Consider the following 18,644-nt stretch of genomic DNA (forward strand, 5'->3'; position numbering starts at 1 on the left):
CGGTAGCGCAGACTGTTAACCCCCAGTTGTCTACCCTTGGTTCCATTGCAAACTCGTCCATGAGGCTCATATCCTATGCAGCCGAACGGGCTAGTAGGGCAGCTAGCTCAGGCTTGGCTCTTAGGAGGCAAGCTTGGATGCGCCTATGTCAATTTGCGGTGGCCTTCAAGTCTTCCTTCACAGACGCCCCCTTCGATGGGTCCTCTCATTTTGGACCCAAAGTGAAAGAGACTCTCACCAGATGTGAACAGGAGGGTAAGACTTGTAGGGGCCAGTTTTTCTCTTCCCTCTAGGCCTTATCCCAAGGCTCAGAGAGGAGGGAAGATGTGGTTCAAGAAATCACAAAAGTCTTTTCCAGCCACACATGGTGAGCCCCCCTCCAGAGACAGAGGTGGGGGGAATTATTCTGGAAGACGCCGTCCTAGGGGCAGAGGAGGCCCCCGCAATCTGGGAGACCGCAACTCCTTTCGCGGATCTTCCTATCCGCATCCCTGAGGGATCGCCCGACTGTGCTGCTCCGGAGCCAGTCGGGGATCGTTTTTCGAGGCATCCTCAAGCCTGGGAGAGCATCACTCAGGATCGATGGGTGCTTCGAATAATCACTGGAGGTTACACCATTCCCTTTGTTTCACCCCCTCCCCTAATCAAAAAAAATTCCGGACTTTCCACCCAGTCAAAGGGATCAAGTAGCGCTAGAGATATCAAAGCTGTTAAGAAAAGGAGTCATCCAACCGGTCCCCTCAGACCAGATCGGATCAGGAACTTGCTCAAGACTCTTTTTGGTGCCGAAAAAAACAGGGGACCTGAATCCCATCCTGGATCTCAGCCGATTGAATCACTACGTCCTGAAGTCCAAATTCCGAATGGTCACTCTTCAATCCATCTTCCCATTGTTGGGAGAGGGAGTATGGATGTGCTCCATCGACCTCAAGGACGCCTATTATCACATCAAAATAAACAAGGCATCCAGGAATCATTTACGCTTCCGGCTGGGAGCCAGTCATTTCCAGTTTCGAGGCCTGCCGTTTGGTCTCACCACAGCTCCCAGGGTGTTTACCAAGTGCTTGGCAGTGATGACAGCTCACCTGAGACATCTAGGATTCCAGGTGTTTCCTTACCTGGACGATTGGCTCCTTACCGCCCCCACCAGGCATCTCCTCATCCAAGCCAGGGAGGCTACCATAAACCTTTGTCAAAGGTTAGGCATTGCACTAAACTGGGAAAAATCTGCCTTTCACAGCGTGTTGTATTTATAGGCGCAGAGTTAAACTCGGTCCTAATGAGGGCCTTTCTACCTCAAGAAAGGATAACTGTTGCAATCTCAGGTCCAGGCTCTATTGCCCCGGAAGAAGGTCCAAGCCAGGTTAGTTCTTCAGTTATTGGGATCCATGGCGGCGACCATCATGTTTAGTACCCTTAGCCAGGCTACACATGCGGATCCTCCAGTGGCTCCTTTCAGTCCAGTGGTCCTATCAAAAATGACCCCTCTCTCACCCAATTCTCCTCACAGAGCATTGCAGGCAGGATCTCCATTGGTGGCTGTGTTCCTCCAACCTGGACAAGGGGAGGAATCTAGTCCCCCTCTCTCCTGCTGCCACAGTGACCACGGACGCTTCCCAGATAGGGTGGGGGGGGCATTATCTGGGCAGATAATAATAATAAGGCACTTGGCAGGATCACGAGGTATACTTACACATCAATGTCCTAGAGATGAGAGCAGTGCTGTTAACATTGCAAGCAATTCAGAGCTCTCTTCCCCGGGGGAACGATTGCTATTCACTCAGACAGCATGTCAGTTGTTTATTACCTGAACAAGCAAGGGGGAACCAAGTCCTACCCCCTTTGCAGAGAAGCCATGAGAGTGTGGAATTGGGCAGTGTCTTCCCAACGGTTTCTAGTGGCAACGCACATTCCGGGAAAATCCAACGTGATAGCAGACAGGCTAAGCAGAGCTATTCTGATGCCTTATGAGTGGTCCCTGAACAACCGAGTTGTGACTCTGATCTTCAGCAGGTGGGGTCAGCCGTGCTGCGATCTTTTTGCCAGTCCCCTCAATGCCAAATGCAGCAACTACTTCACTCTGATTCCCCCCACAGGGGGAGTCACCCAGGAACTTTTTAGTCCACGGTTGGCCTTCCGGTCTGCTCTATGCCTTTCCTCCATTTCCTCTGTTACCAAGAGCGATTCAGAAAGCCATTCACTTGGGAAGCAAGATGGTTCTAATTGCTCCACACTGGCCCCGCCAGGTCTGGTTCCCCTTCCTTCAGTGGTACACTGTGGACGGTCCTTGGACTCTGGATCCAGTACCAGACCTTTTGACTCGTATGTCGGGGCAGTTCCACCCCTCCCTACAGTCCCTCAGGTTGATAGCCTGGCTGCTCCACTTCCATCGATCGTTAGACTACATTCCTTTTCACCTGAGGTGGTGCATACCCTTTCGTCATCTCACAAGTCCTCCACCAGAAGAATTTACTCTAGCAAATGGGAGAGATTTTCCATCTGGGCTCAAGCACAAGGCCTGGACCCATTCACAGCCCCTATATCGGCGGTCTTAGACTTTTTAGCTATGCTCTTCCAACAGAGCTCTGCTCCCTCGACCATTAAAGCGCAGCTGGCGGCCATTTCTAACTTCCATGTATCCTATGAGCCTGCTCTTATGGGCCATAAACTTTGCAAGGCCTTTTTGAAAGGAGCCTGGTTACTGCGTTCTGTGTCAGAACCCGCCATGCCATGGGATTTAAATCTGGTATTGCAAGCCATCACTTCTCCGCCCTTTGAGCCGGCTGCCACTTGCGAACGGAAATTCTTATCCTGGAAGACTGCTTTCGTAGTGGCCATCACTTCGGCTAGAAGAGTATCAGAACTTCAAGCATTGTCCATTAGGCCCCCGTATTTGATATTCCATAAGGACAGGGTATCCTTGAGACTTAATCCGTCCTTTCTCCCTAAGGTGTCATCTACATTTAACCTCCACCAATCCACTGAGTTACCTGTGTTTTTTCCCAACTTCTCCAACAAGGCGGAGTTCAAATTTCATCAATTGGATGTGCATAGACAACTAAGATTTTATTTACACAGGATGAAACATGTAAGAAAATCGGATCAATTGTTTGTCTCTTTTTCGGAGAATAGAACGGGTAGCTCTGTTTCCAAGTGCAAAATTTCCAAGTGGATTAAGGATTGCATTACCTTTATTTACTCATCAACAGGCATAAACTTACCCTTCCCAGTCAAGGCTCATTCCACTAGGGCAGTCTCGACTTTCAATAGTGTATCATGCCAGGCTTTCCTTGGACGACATTTGTGCAGCGGCCACCTGGGCTTCTCATCACACCTTTATCTCTCATTACAAGCTGGATGTGGCATCTAGAGGCCGGGCATCCTTTGGTTCCACGGTTCTCAGGAGTATTTTCCTATGAGCCTCCCGGGTTAGAGGTGCTAGGGACGCTGTCCCATCAGTAATGAATGAAGGCGAGATAGGACCACATAACATCAGTTAGTTATGTACTCACCATAACGATCGATGTATGTGGTCCATCTCGCCTACATTCTTACATACCCTCCCACCTGCCCCCCCGCCTGAAGGATTTGGAGGAAAATTGCTCTGAGACCCTTCAGAATTGGTTTATTCCCTTTTCCTGGGGATGATATTCCTCTTAGTAAGGTTGGTGTATGTGGAGTGATTGCGATGTATGCAAACAAGATCTGGGGGTTTGGGAGAGGTGCATCCTGGGATAACGGTTAGCCCAGCCAATTAGAGACTTCATGCTAGAAAATAGTCGGCTGAGTCTGAGCCGATTATCTGCTCCGAACCCATCAGTAATGAATGTAGGCGAGATGGACCACATACATTGATCATTATGGTGAGTACATAACTAACTGTTTTGCTACTGCCATCTTCCAAAAACCTTATTTTCCAGGGTCATACAGATGACCTTACCCACCCATTAGCTTTGGGAGTCCTCCCAAGAATCACTACTGCATCATTGACTACGTAGGATGTAGTTGTGTCCCACTTAGCATAATTTATAGATGTTTGAGTAGATCAGTGTTGCATACTACCACCCTCCACCCCCTCTATCTGCTCACCGCTAGTCTCTCCCTTACTGGGTGCAAGCAGTAGAGAAGTTCTCTGGATAGTCCTCTTATCTCATTTTCCTCCTTTTCAAATGAATTCATACAACTGGGGAGGTCAGCTCTTCTCAAGCATCAGACTGCTTGTTCACTGCTTAGAAATACCTGAAAATGGTACCGGCTGATGCTGTTCTTATACCCAGACATCCAGACGTTGGTCATTGGACATCTGTCAGCTATGGATGCTGCAAATCGGGCCAGTCGCTGGCTTCTGCATGGCAGGAAGCCCTAAGAATCAGTACTGCAACATTGATCTACTCTAACATCTACAGTTATGGTAAATGGGACGCAACTGTCTTCTTCTTCTTCTTCTTCTTTCGGCTTTTTCCCGGTTAGGGGTCGCCACAGCGGATCATCTTGTCCGCACATTGAATGGCAGTGGAGTTTTACGGTGTCGAGTTGCCAGCAACCTTCCACAGAAGCCATACTCACATGCACACCTAGGGCCAATTTAGAGTGTCCAATCCACCTGCAGCATGTCTTTGGGATGTGGGAGGAAACCGGAGCACCCGGAGGAAACCCACGCGACCACAGGGAGGACATGCAGACTCCGCACAGAAGGCACCCCAGCTGAGGATCGAACCGGAGAACCTCTTGCTGTGAGGCGGCAATGCTAACCACTGCACCACCGTGGCCGCCCCAAATGGGACGCAACTGTACTTTTCTGAATTCACCAGCAACACCTGATGGAGGATCCTTTGTTCCGAGTAATAAAATGGGACTTCTGCTTGCCAGTACCCACATATAATTAGACATTTATGCTGATGGTGCCCCCTGTCCAACAGGAGAAAAAACTGCCACAGTGTAATTTTGCATAACATGTAATCTTGGCTGTTCGTGATCTGACTAAATCTTTTTTGTATTGGATTTCTTCCTGAGGAACTTGTCTTTTAGAGCATGCATGCATACGTAAGTAACGGTTTCATTTTGTGGAAGTCTTGTGTAACTGACACTTTTATTGCTTATAGATTACCCTTTATTCTTCTTTAGCTGAATTTCTTGTTGTAGAATGTTGGATGCTGTGCTATGGAATGACATAACTGATAATATTTTTTTCCTATAGGGAATAATAAACAACTCTGTCCTGGGCTACTTTATTGGAAGAATTTACCTCTTCTTAGTCAAGGTTGGTGTGTCTCCTGATAAGCTGCGATTCCGACAGCATATGGAAAATGAGATGGCCCACTATGCATGTGATTGCTGGGATGCAGAGTCTAAAACATCTTATGTAAGTAATCTGAATGAATATCCCTTTGTTATACTCACTCTATGATAATGCTACCAAAACAGGCTTTCTTTTATGGATATGTGCCATAATTAGTGTTGATAAGCATTTTCAGATTGACCACATAATGAACTTTTAAATTCTGATTAATCTTTGTTACTGGATTGCAGCAGTTGTCAGCCTGTTTCTTGTTGTCATGGCAAGATAGTGTAGTCTGAGGTATGTGGCATAAGTAAGCAAGTAGTAACTTAATATTATGAGTGTGTCAGTCTTTTGAATGTCTGCATTATTTCCATGATGTGACCACTGTTTAAACAGTAGTTGTCCCTGTTTTCAGATCATTTCAATCACTGTTGATCTTCAGTCTTTTTTCACCACAGTTACCTTGGCAACATCTTGAATTGTGGTTATCTGCAAAAGACTATTATGAGATTCTTTCATGTAAACTGGTGTTTGGAAAGTTAATGCTAATGTGTAGTTTAATGGAATGCATGCCAGAGGCTTAAAAATCTTTCTAATTTATATAGAAACTGCATTCAGCCAGATGTTTTGTTGCTTGTTTAACTCTAGATTAATTTTTCTTAAACCAATATTTCCAGACCACATGGTGCTGGCCTTTCATTAGAGGCAGCCTAAATGTATACATTTGCAGTTTTTAATCCATGATTTTTTACTGTTTTATTTGCCGGGATGTGTCGTTCTTGTTTGTCTTTCATTTTACAGGGCTGATAATCCCCATCTATCAGGCAAGAAAGCTCTAAGAAGTATGCACCATAGCTTAATCACTGCACCCCTTGTGCTGGTTAGTAGCTTCGATGCAACTAAGGAACCCTAAGGTGGACCTGTGTTTGGGGGAGGGTCATTGGTAAGAGGTCCTATATTGCTTAGTCTGCTGCATCAGTGGTCTATTCAAGCATCTACTGTTATGGTAAGATTGCTTTCCAAATCTTTGTTCTTTTTTCCTTTCATTGTCATGTCAACTGATTCAGTATCGTTAATTGCTTCAGATTTTGCCAGACAAGTGTCTAAAGCTACTAGCCTTAATGGTGAAACCCATTAGTTGGGTTTATCTGTCTGTCATTTAGGCACAAAGACCAGAGGTCATGATTAAAGCCAGGTTCCTCGATAAGAAAACCTTCTTTTCTGTTTGTTCTGTCAGTGAAAGTGACTCCATTGGTTTTCGTGTGGAAAGCAAATTTCACAGAAGAGTTTTCAGTGTTATTGCCTTTATAGCTTGGACCCTGAACACAGCATTCCTAGTTGCCAGTTTTGTGGCTTTTTTTTCAGTAAAAGAGCTATTAAGAAATCAGGCCAACTCCTTTCAGCAGCACCTGTTGAAGGTACTGCTAGGCTTCAGCACTTTATGTTGTCTGCTGATCCTCCGGCTGGCATCTCTAAGAAACACAAGAAGCACTGAAAGGCAAAGGAGTTCAGGGAGGGTGTTGACACCCTACTGGTTTCCAACTCCCCACACCAGCTCAAAGTTGTTGACTCAGGTGAGGTATATTTGCAAACACCAGCATCAGCAGCTATTGGGCCCAAGACATCTGCCATGCCCCATATGCATGCTGAAATGTTGTCGACCCCTTGCTTCACAGCCTCTGGCTTACGTGTCCATCTGTGCTTCGCAGGGTGAGGATGGAAGAGAAACTCCTCATGGGGCCTTTTCTAGGGCTGTGGCTTAAGTGTGCATTCTGAGACCTTACTGTCTGCCAGATCCAAACCCAGACCATTTAAGCCAAAGAGGCAACTAGAGTTGCCCCAGCCTGTACACTGCAATTGTTTTCTATCCTTCAGTTCGGGTCACATCCCAGGATCTTGTCTGACTGGCTCATGTTCATGGACTTCATGAATTCCAAGTAGCCTTCCCTGGAAAAGAAAAAACCACCAGCTAGTAATCCAACAAAGTTTATTCTCTCTCTCTCTAACGTCTCGACTAAGACGGACGTTAGAGAGAGAGAGAGAGAGAGAGAGAATAAACTTCGTTGGATTACTAGCTGGTGGTTTTTTCCTTATTGCTGAATTTCAGGTGTTTTTTTATTCCCTGGAAAAGGAGTCTGAGACTAGAACTTTTCTGGGGAAATAAAAGGGGATATCTCCCCCAAGAAGATCTCTGGTTACTGTGATTTTGATGAAGAGGGATTGGGCCTATGTAGGACACCTTCCCCTACTCCATTGCCTCAACTCAGTTTTTTTTAAGATACCTTATCCTCATCTTTGCCCCCTTAGGAACTTTTTTTGTGAGGGCACACTACATAGAATGAGAGAATCCTTCAGCTGGGAGTCGAGAGAGTTTATGCCAGGCTCAGAGCAATTACTGAAGGCTTCTTAGCTTGCCAGATCCAGACTTTTGCAGTCCCATCAGTTCATTTGTCTTGGATAATGCTTTTGTCATGGTCTTGCTGCCTGATTGCCTACCTCCTGCTTCAAGCAAGTCAAACCACATTGGTATGGTGCTGGACACCCATAATCACTTTTACTAGAATCAGCTGTGGTATCTGTGGTGTTCATTGAGGGAAACACTGAACCTTATTCCAAGAACTGTCTTACTAAGTGATGGAGAAAGTGGAATGCTAGGCCATTTTGTCAAGAAAACTTGACTTCTGCTACCCTGGCCATGGGAGCTCTCAATTCCCAGTCTCACTTGCTCAAATACCTTAAGTCTGTCCAGGAACAAGTGCAAAAATAAATTAAGGGAGAGGGGGTCCAGGATAAGAGCCTTAAGAGGATCATCTAGAATTTGGCCAGTGTTGGTATTCAGGTGTCCAAACACTCACATAAATGTGGCTGTGATGCTGTTGATGCACTATGTAGGGCAACAGCAACAGGGTCTTATCAGGCGGCCTGCGGAGTCATCCTTGTTAGAGCATGTTAAAGTGGAACTCTTTAGTGCACCTTTGGACAAAGAGTGGATATTAAACAGGGATGTTTTCAAGGATCTGATCTGAAGTATGGGGTGTGCCATAAATAGGTATTTCCCCCTCATCTCTAAAAGGTAATTGAGGAAGCCCTGCCACAGAATAATGTCAGCAACCTAGGAAATTGCTGTATTCTCCCTCATATGGACAGGTCTGTTTCTGTATGCTTTTACTTGTATGGCCTTTATCCCCAGAGTTTTATTAAAAATCAAGGAGGAGAAGCCAAAACGTTATGATGGATATCACCCCTTTGCCCTAGACAGCACATGTTCTCTCTGCAACACAGCCTAGAAGGGGTGAAATGGAAAGGGTTGCTTAAAAAGTGCACCATCTCTCAAACAAGTTTCCCTTTTGCACCCTGACCATGACACTGTAAGGCTTGCATCTTGTATTATTTCACCCTAATCCTAATGGACAGGTATTTTTTAGAGGACATGCTAAATGATATTAAAGAAGGGTGGACATTAAATACAAGTAAATTATACTTGGCAAAGTGGGGAAAATGTTTCCTCCGGTACCTGTCTAGAGACTAAGACCCAAATACTGAGTGGCAGTGGTCCTGGAACATCTGTCAAACCTTTACAAAGCTGGCCTTTTCTATGCTGTAAAGGTTCATGGTTCTGTCTGTCTTGTCTGCCTGGCCCTGGGCCCTCCTTTTTATTCTAAAAATGTGGAAGGTGGGGGGGGGGGCTGCTTTTGGAAGTATTAGGCTATGATCCTTACTAAGCCAGTGGAAGTCTCACTTGTACAGGAAGCACCTCTAGACATCTTTGAAACAAATTCAGAGGACTTAGAATCACAACCTTCATCCCCCTCCAGCCAAAAGAGGCCAGATCAGTTTTACATGGTACAGGGGCACCCTTTGTTCCTCCAGTAGAAGATTCTGATATTCTTTCTTTGTAGATGACTAAAAGGACAAATTCCTTGAAGAGCGGCCTTCTGTACAGGTACAGCAAGAATGTGTATAGCTCGACTACATTATCTTTTAGAGCCTTGAACTGTTAGGAATATATCCTTATGATGCCCTTCTATTCTCATGTTGCAGTATTCATAACCTTCAGATTAGCCTCCGCCTAGCAACCCGAATGTCTAGCCAGTATGCAAAAGCTTTAGTCACTACAAGGTACGCGAGATGTCTGACATTGGCCGTAGGGTACATAGGACATAAAAGTGATGTCTGCACGTACCTTCCACAGAACTACTGTGCCACCAGTCTAATGTCAACTCATCCCACCGTTGGATCCTTCGATTAAAGATAAGTACCCAGTTGGGGTCTTTTTTCTTGTTGTTCTTTGGTCACTGCACGTCTCCCCAGGTTCATGTCATCCAGAAAAGGAAAGTGTAGGTGCGGATGCCGGATCCCACATAAGGACACCTACGACCTGTCTATTCTGCCTGGGGCCCAACCATGACCATAAGGCCTGTGCGATTTATCAGGCCTTTGTCCCAAAGACTCTTTGTAGCCATCTGCGCACCCTTAATATCTGTTTAAAGAACTAGTGCCTCAAATATCTCGCTCTTGCAATGGAAGGGCCATTCGGCCATACCAAAGAGCCACCAAAAAAAGAAGGCCAAAGTTACCAGACTTGAGCCCACTGCTGCACCTCTTCCACCCAGTGGCTCCCCCCTGTGGCAGACGTATGCCTGGAGGAACATGTGGAACTAGATGACTCTGGTATAAAGGGTACTGTTTCAGAGGCCGCAAAACTAAGGTCTGAAAGCACTTTCATTGACGTTAAGCAGATGTCAGGTGCTGATGAGGGGGAACCTCAGCTTGCTGTAGCTGTGTAGACGGCTTCTGAACCTAGACCTTGCTTAGGGCCTCCACCACTGTTTCTTTAAAAAGGAAATGGAAAACCAAACATGCATTTTCTCCTCTTGAGAGCTTACCTGATTGGCAAGCTTTCTCTCAGAACTTGTTCAATGCCTGTATTGCCATTAGGCCTACCATGGCTGCTTCTCCTCTGGCTGCCCCTCCTCTTATCCCTAGGCCTCAGACTGCAGAGCCTCTTTCAATAGAGACCGAAAACTCTTCAGATTTCTGTTCAGAGGATCTCTGTCTTATGCTTCGCAAATGCCTTCCCTTCTAGGATATGCTTCTCCAGAGGAGGACTCTGCTGAGGCGGATTCCCCTGGGGAGGACCTTACCTTTGGAGAAAATATCTCTCAGATGAGAGAGTTTTTCAAATTGGACTCCACAGAAATGTTTGAAGTCCATGAGATGTAGTATGAATTACTACAAATGGATACCCTTTCTCCTTCTGCCATTCCACCAGTCCTTCCAGCCTACTTAGATGCCTTTTTGGTGGCTTCTAAGAATCCTGATTCCCAACCTCCTGCTTCTAGAAGACCTTACAGATTTTACAAGGTCCCAGAAGGGACAACATTTCTTATTAAATGTCCTGTTGCAGATTCTGGTACCATTTCCGTCTCTACGAGCAAACCTCCCAGACTGCTACCCTCTACCTTTGTCCTTCCTACTGATAAGGACAGCAAGACTATGGAGAGACTTGGCAAGAAGGTGTACACCTCTGCCACTTTGGCATTTAGGGCCATCAGCTACCAGGCACATATGTCTTAAGTACTCCCTGGCCTTTTTGACTCAAGGCTTCAAAGCTCTTGGTTGATGTCCCTAATTCGGCCACAAAGTCTGAAATCTCTAACCTGATCTCCTTGTCCTCACAAGTAGAAAGACACTCTATCAAATGCAGTTATGATGCTGCAGAGGCCTTGGCCAGATTTGCAGCTTCTGCTTCAGTGCTCAGAAGGTACTCTTGGGTGAGGCTCCATCCCTTACCTGACGATATCTGGGGTAAACTTCTAGGTGTCCCCTTGGACAATACTGCCTTGTTTGGGGCCCAAGTGGCAGAACTTTTCAAAACCCTTCAATAGAGGGGGAAAGAACTACAGAACTTGAAACATTTGTTTGTGTCACCTGTTCCTAAGTTCTGTAGAAATTATCATACTAAGATCTAATTCATTAGAAAACATTCTCCTCCTCCTACTAGGGGCAGAAAGAGTTCCAGAAAACAGCAGCCACCATCCAGGCCTGCTCAGACACCAACTCAGAAACCCTCGTTCAGGACAAGACGGGCAGTCTGTGGCTACCTGCCACCTCTCCCTCCCCCTCCACATACTTTCACCCTTTCCCTTTCACAGAGACTGTCTTACTGTCTTCTTGTCTGGAAAAGCATTACCCCAGAAAAATGGGTCTCGTCAGTCATAGAAAAAGGTTACTTCATGACTTAGGAAATTCCTCCAGTCTTAAGAGACATCCCACAGCCACCAAAGGACCAGCTGCCCCTATTCCAACCAGTCTTGGACAGCCTCCTCTGAACGCAGTGGTGGTGCTGCTGTAGCGTTGTCGCCTCACAGTAAGACGCTGTCCAGTTCGATTCTCAGCTAGAGCACTTCTGCGTGGAGACATGCGTGAATGGGCGTACCTGTGTTGAAGGTTGTGCGTCAGGGCAGGTAACTCTGCACGTAAAAATCAACTACCAATCATTAGCGGACCGGAGTTCCGCTGTGGCGACCCCTAACCGGGAAATGCCGAAAGACACACCAACTTGGACAACCTCCTCTCTCAAGGGACTATCCAACCAGTCCCTACATCAGAAAATGGAAGGGGGTTTTACTCCAGACTTTACCTGGTCTCAAGAAAGAACGGTCCGTGGAGACCCATCCTGGATCTCTGTCACCTCAACCTTTTTCTTCAAGTACCCACCTTCCGCATGCTTACGCTTCAGACCTTATTTCCACTTCTAATGCCTTAGGCATTTTTGGCCACCTTGTACATCAAAGATGCCTACCTACACATTCCTATCTGACCCAAATACAGCAAGTACTTTCACTTCTGTGTGGGTTCCTCGCATTTTCATTTCTCTGCTTTACGCTTTGGACTATCTACTGCTCCAAGGATATTCACCAAGTGTCTGGCTATACTGGTAGCCTATTGCAGGATTTTTGGGATACAGATTTTCCCATACTTGGACAACTTCCTGATCCAAGCAGATTGTTACAGTACCCTCCAGAACCATCTCCAGTCATTTCTCTTCTGCAGTCTCTAGGTTTCACCATCAACTTCCCCAAATCCAGCCTAAACCCCCTGGGGTGTGGAATCAGGACAGAAGTTATGGTGGCATTCCTCTCATCCCAAAATGTGGAAAGCTTGAAGGAGAATACCTGTTGTCTGTCATCCACGACCCTGCAATGATAGCAAGGAAATACCTCAGATTCCTAAGGGCATATGGCTTCTACAATCCCCATGTTGCCCCTGGCAGGACTGCACATGAGGAAACTTCAGTGGTACCTGAGGTCCATAAGGACACAACACTTACTACTCTATTCCCCTCCTACTTTGCCTATGGAAATAGATCCTTTGGTGGGTGGATGAAGTCTCTCTGAACCCAGGACTTCTCCTACAACCCCCCCAAGTCTAGTCCAGGAAATGTACACAGATGCTTCAGACCTGGGTTGGGGAGCTGCTATGGGCAGCTTGAAGGTGCAAGGCACATGGACAGGTCCCTGTAAGAGGGAGCAAGCACATCAACATCAGAGAGTTGAGGGCTCTCATCTTTGCACTGGGGGCCTTCCAAAATATTCTGAAGCAAGGACCCCTAAAGTTGTTCATGGGCAAATGCCACTGTTCTTTGATATGTAAAAAGCTCATCTTCAAAAGTTAATGTTTGACAAAGTGTCCAGCGGAGAAGAAGGCCGAGATAGAAAATGTTATTACACAAGTAAGCACTTAGACTGCAGGAAAATTATTGCACATCTTTGAATTTGATAATGGGTTAAGTTTCAAGAAGTATTTCTGATCAATACTTCTTTTCTGGTTTTGTAATGCACTGAGTTTATTGCATTTGTTTTATTTTTATCATTATTTAACTTTGTAGGTGATCTCTACCATTATTTATTGACGTGTCGTAATGTGACATTGTAATCTGATTATAGTTTGTTTTTCTGGCTACAGCAATTACATATTTTTTGTTGTGGAGTGCTGTGTGTTGCCATTCCATTCTTTGCTGTCTCTTTGTTTGATTTTGTGTGATTGGTGCACTCCACTCGGTCATAAAGACTTGCTACTTTATTGTTGTCCTGCCATTCAAGTACCAGTTGGCCAAAAACAAGTCAGCACCTCCCACAGAACAAGACAGCCTTCAGCACTCTGACACAATATGCTTATGGACTGAGGCATGGTTATATTAGTTTTATTCTGCTGCAGCGGAGAGGACACTCTGAGCTCTTTTCAGATTATGGACAGAGTCATTAAATTTTTACTATGTTCTTTTAACCTTTGATGTGAGAGTGTTCGATCTCGCCGTTTGTTCTTACACCTGGGTCCGGAGCCGATCCTCGGCTCCGTGTCGGCCGCTTGCAAGCTCTGCATCGAGAAGAAGCTCGAGACCAACCTAACTCCCACAATCCCCGTCTGCCTTTACCTCAGATCTAGTTTGCCGCTGCAGCGTTCGCATCACTTGATCGAGCTCGAGCACCTAAAGCTAAGATTTAAAGTTTTTTCTTGTATTTGTTTAGAAGAATTTTTATCTAAACCATTGTTTGTTGACTGTGTGTGTGGGTGATACTGTCTCGAGGAATTTCTCGGTTCCAGTTAAAATTGTTTAACTTGTTAGAGTTTCCTAAGGGGCTTATCCCACACTTTACAAGAGTTGACTACCGGATAGACTTTTCTTACTGGATTTGACAATTTTACCGGATTTGACATTTATACTGGACTTGACTTTTACTTCTTTTTATCCCTTTTTGATAGCTTTACAAAAATGTCTGAGAAAGCTAAATCGGGGTTTAAGCGTTGCCAATGTGGGCAAAAGATGTCAGTTACTGACAATCATAGTTCCTGCGTCTACTGTCTTGGCCCTCTCCACCTGCAAGAAGACTGCTCTATTTGTCATTCTTTCAGTGGGAGGGTCATGACAGATAGGCGCAGGAAACTCATGGATAGGGGTTTGTTAAAACCTACCTTTCAGGAGGCTCTGGATGCTTCAGACCAGGCATCCAAATCCTCGAAGGAATCGAAGACGTCGGAGCCCAGGTCATCGACTCCGAGCTCTTCAGTTAAAGTTCGATCACCGGTTCCACAGGCTTCGGGACAGAGTGTTCAACTGTTGTCAGTTTCCGAGCCTCGAGTCTTGGAACCGGTGACGGAGCTTCCTCCACCGACACTGTTGAGGTCGGCTCCGTCTTCGATTCCTTCGACCCGTTCTTCCAGACCTCTCTCCGACACCGATGTAGACCGCGTGGTGCAGAAGTTAATGGAGAATACGGCCTTATCCAAGCTCATCTCTGTCTCCTCTCAATTGGTGTCGAGACTTGAAGGCCTTCCATTATCTCCATCTGTTCCTCCTCCGAGACCTGTCCAGTCTTCGGAGCCGGAGGAAGCTGATCTGCTGATTGTGGAGCCCTCGGTGCCAGAACCGTCCTTTTCTCGGTCGGCTCCGTTCACCTCGACTCCGTCGGATCCGGTACCAGAGTCGAAGATCCATCCTTGGTTCCGGGACCGAGAGTCGGACCGATGTTTCGGTTCCGACGCTCCCTCTCGGGGCCTCGGCTCGGATCAACTCGGTTCCGTCCTCGGGGTCGATACCTTCGGTGCCTGTTTCGGGGATTCTTCCCATTTCTTCGGAACCGGGAGATACCTCGACTCGGGACCCGGGGGCCTTCGACCTCATGAGGAAGGTGTTGTCTACCCAGACAACCACATCAGCAGGAACAGCTTCTCCTCCCCATAAAGGACGGTTATCCTCCTCTGCACCCACGGCTACATCTAAGCGTCGAGCACCTGTGTCTCAGCCACCCCTGGAGGGTGCCCCCTCTTCCTCGGAGGCTTCTTCGGATGCCCCCCCCCGAAGAAGTCCCTAGGAAACGATTGTGTAAGAGGAGACACTTAGATTCTCCACAAGAATCTTTGACATCCGACACTGACTTGGATGAGTCAGAAGGGTCCCCAAAGTCACCCTCGGAAGATGTCTCCTTTTCTGACATCTTGGAGATCCTAAAGCAGAGAGGTGATTGGCAATCCCTCCCCCCTTCTGAGGATGAGTCAGTCTTGCTGAAGGCATTTGGTGCTCGCCCTTCCTCCTCCTGGGTCACTCCGCCCTTCGATGAGTTAATGGAGCTGATTGCTCGAAGGGTGTGGGAGACGCCTGACACGGTGGAACCAGTTCCTAGAAAGCCTAATAAGTTTATTACTGCACCCCAAGATAAGGCTTATCTAACTAAGGGAGTTCCAGTGGACGCTATGGTGGTGGCAGCGGCCACGAAGAAGGAGATGTCGGAATCTTCCTCATCTGTCCATCCCCCTAACAGAGATTCTAGGACTATGGACAGGTACGGGAAGCGCATTTTTAGTTCAGCGGCTTTTTCTATGCGATCCCTGAACTATTTGACCCATTTTACACGACTACAGAGGGATCTAATCAAAGAGTTGGGAGATGCCCTCCAGGGTACTACAGATGCTGCTGTCTCCGAAAAAGTTACAGCACAACTCAATACCCTTACATCGATTGTAAACTCGTCCATGAGGCTAATCTCATACGCAGCCGAAGGATCGAGTAGGGCAGCAGCTTCAGCGATTGCTCTTCACAGACAATCCTGGATGCGCTTATGTTCATTTGCGGAAGCCTTCAAGTCTTCCTTTACTAACGCCCCATTTGACGGGGCCACACTCTTTGGCCCCAAAGTAAAGGAGACCCTTACCCGGTGTGAGCAGGAGGGAAAGACTCTGTCTGCTGTCGGAGTCCGTTTTTCCACCCCATCCAGACCGTACCCCAAAGGGCAGCGCGGTGGAAAAATGTGGTTTCGAAAACCCCAAGGATCTTTCCCGGGCACACAGGGTGATGCCCCCTCTAGAGGCAGAGGAGGGGGCAGAGGTGGAAGACGCCGCCCTGGCGGCAGAGGGGGTCCGCAAAACCAAGGTGACAGGGATACCCCCCCTGGAAAATCTTTCCAGCACTCCTGAGGGGAGGCCCGACTGTCCTGCTCTGGAGGCAGTCGGGGGTTGCTTAGCTTTATACCCTCAGGCCTGGCAAAATCTTACATCAGACAACTGGGTAAAAAGCGTTGTTACCAGAGGCTACAGAATACCCTTCCTATCCCCCCCCATTCCGAAGAGAAAACTCCCAGATGTACCGCCCCATCTGCGAGACCCAGCAGCTATAGAAATTTCAAAGCTGCTAGAAAGAGTCATCCAACCAGTCCCAGCGGACCAAAGAGGATTCGGAACTTACTCAAGGTTCTTTTTAGTTCCAAAGAAGACAGGGGACTGGAGGCCGATTCTGGACCTAAGCAACCTCAATACCTTCGTCAGGAAAGAAAAGTTCCGAATGGTCACGCTTCAATCGATCCTTCCATTTTTACAGAAGGACGACTGGATGTGCTCAATAGATCTGAAGGACGCATACTACCACATCAAAATGGCCAGGGCGTCCAGGGATCACTTGCGCTTCCGGCTGGGAGCCAGCCACTTTCAGTTTCGAGCCCTGCCCTTTGGACTGACCTCAGCCCCCAGGGTCTTCACCAAATGTATGGCAGTGGTGGCGTCTCACCTGAGACGCCTGGGATTCCAGGTGTTTCCGTATCTGGATGACTGGCTCCTTTCTGCCACCACCCAGCGTCAACTGATTCAGGCAAGGGATTACACACTACAGCTTTGTGTTCATCTCGGAATTTCAGTAAATTTCGAAAAATCCTCACTACAGCCATCACAGCATATCTTATTCATAGGAGCAGAATTGGATACGCATCATTTAATTCTAAGACTTCCTCCAGAAAGGATAGCTTCACTACAAAGCCACATCTCTCCTTCTGTCATCCAGAAAGTCCCCAGCAAAACTGGTTCTGAAGGTTTTGGGTCTCATGGCAGCTTCTCTCATTGCGATACCATTGGGAAGACTGCACATGAGAGTTCTACAATGGCTACTGTTTGCTCAATGGACTTTCCAACAGCTACTACCTCTGACCCACGAAATTCTGATCACAAATACATGCAAATCGCACCTAGCCTGGTGGCTTCAGACTTGTAACCTTTCCAGCGGAAGACCATTTGTGCTACCCGCACCGACAGCTACGGTGACCACGGCCGCTTCCCTGATAGGGTGGGGGGGCATCTTTCAGGGACAGACAGTCCAAGGCGAATGGACCAATTTAGAGTACAATCTGCACATCAATGTTCTAGAGTTGAGGGCATTGTTTCTAGCGTTGCAACACTTTGCTCCCCTTCTTCCTCTAGGGACTATTGCAGTTCAGACGGACAACATGTCCGTAGTCTGGTACATAAATAAACAAGGGGGAACCAAGTCCTATCAGCTATGCAGAGAGGCCATGAGGATCTGGCAGTGGGCGGAGTCCACAGGTCGCTTTCTAATAGCAACGCACATCCCGGGATCATCCAATGTCATAGCCGACAGGCTGAGCAGAGCAATCCTGTTGCCGCACGAGTGGTCCCTAAAACAGTCAGTTGCAAAAAAGATTTTTCGCAAGTGGGGCCAGCCTTCCTGCGATCTTTTTGCATCTCCAATGAACGCCAAATGCAGGAGCTACTTTGCCCTATTACCCCCTCCAGGGGAAGTCCCCAGGGACGCGCTAGTTCACGATTGGCCCCCGGGTCTCCTGTACGCTTTTCCTCCCTTTCCCCTGATTGCAAAGTTTCTGCAGAAAGCCAACAACCTGCAAAGGACGATAATCCTCATTGCCCCATTCTGGTCTCGTCAAATTTGGTTCCCCTTTCTTCTGGCACACCGCATTCGGGGACCTTGGATTCTGGATCCAATGCCAGATCTACTGACTCACTCGTCAGGGGTTCCCCATCCCTCGCTCTCGTCACTCCATCTAGCAGCTTGGCTGCTCCGCTTCCCTTCTTAGCCAGGTCTGATCTTCTCTCACCTGCAGTTCAGAATATACTAGTGGCTTCTCATAAAGCTTCCACTACAAAGACCTACACTAGTAAATGGAAGCGTTTTGTATTCTGGGCAAATGCACAGCATTTGGACCCTGTCATAGCTCCGTTAAACAAGATCTTGGAGTTTTTAACAGAATTGTTCCACCAAGGAGCTTCTCCTGCCACTTTAAGAGTGCAATTGGCTGCCATTTCCAACTTTCATGTGGAAGAATGTGGGGCACCTATTATGGCTCACAGACTTTGTAAGGCCTTTTTAAAAGGATCTTTCCATATTAGACCACCAGTTAGAACTCCTACATCTCCTTGGAATCTAAACCTGTTGTTATCTAAATTGATGTTACCTCCATTTGAGCCAGCCTCCTCTTGTCCATTGAAGTATTTGTCGTGGAAGACCCTCTTCTTGGTAGCCATTACATCCGCTAGGCGAGTATCTGAGCTTCAGGCTCTTTCC

General features: G+C 47.1%; 1 protein-coding gene across 1 annotated transcript in view; it reads left to right on the top strand.

Annotated features, from left to right (window-relative positions):
* Positions 1–18,644, top strand: part of GARS1 (glycyl-tRNA synthetase 1) — a 508,631-nt gene that overhangs the window by 283,934 nt on the left and 206,053 nt on the right. Inside the window, exon 10 of the mRNA XM_044066863.1 lies at positions 5,198–5,362. Coding sequence (XP_043922798.1) covers positions 5,198–5,362 — 165 coding nt within the window. The remainder of the gene's footprint in view (positions 1–5,197; positions 5,363–18,644) is intronic.

This window comes from Protopterus annectens, chromosome 3.part1 (genome assembly GCF_019279795.1).
Source record: "Protopterus annectens isolate FY-2018-M chromosome 3.part1, PAN1.0, whole genome shotgun sequence".
Lineage (NCBI taxonomy): Eukaryota > Metazoa > Chordata > Ceratodontiformes > Protopteridae > Protopterus > Protopterus annectens.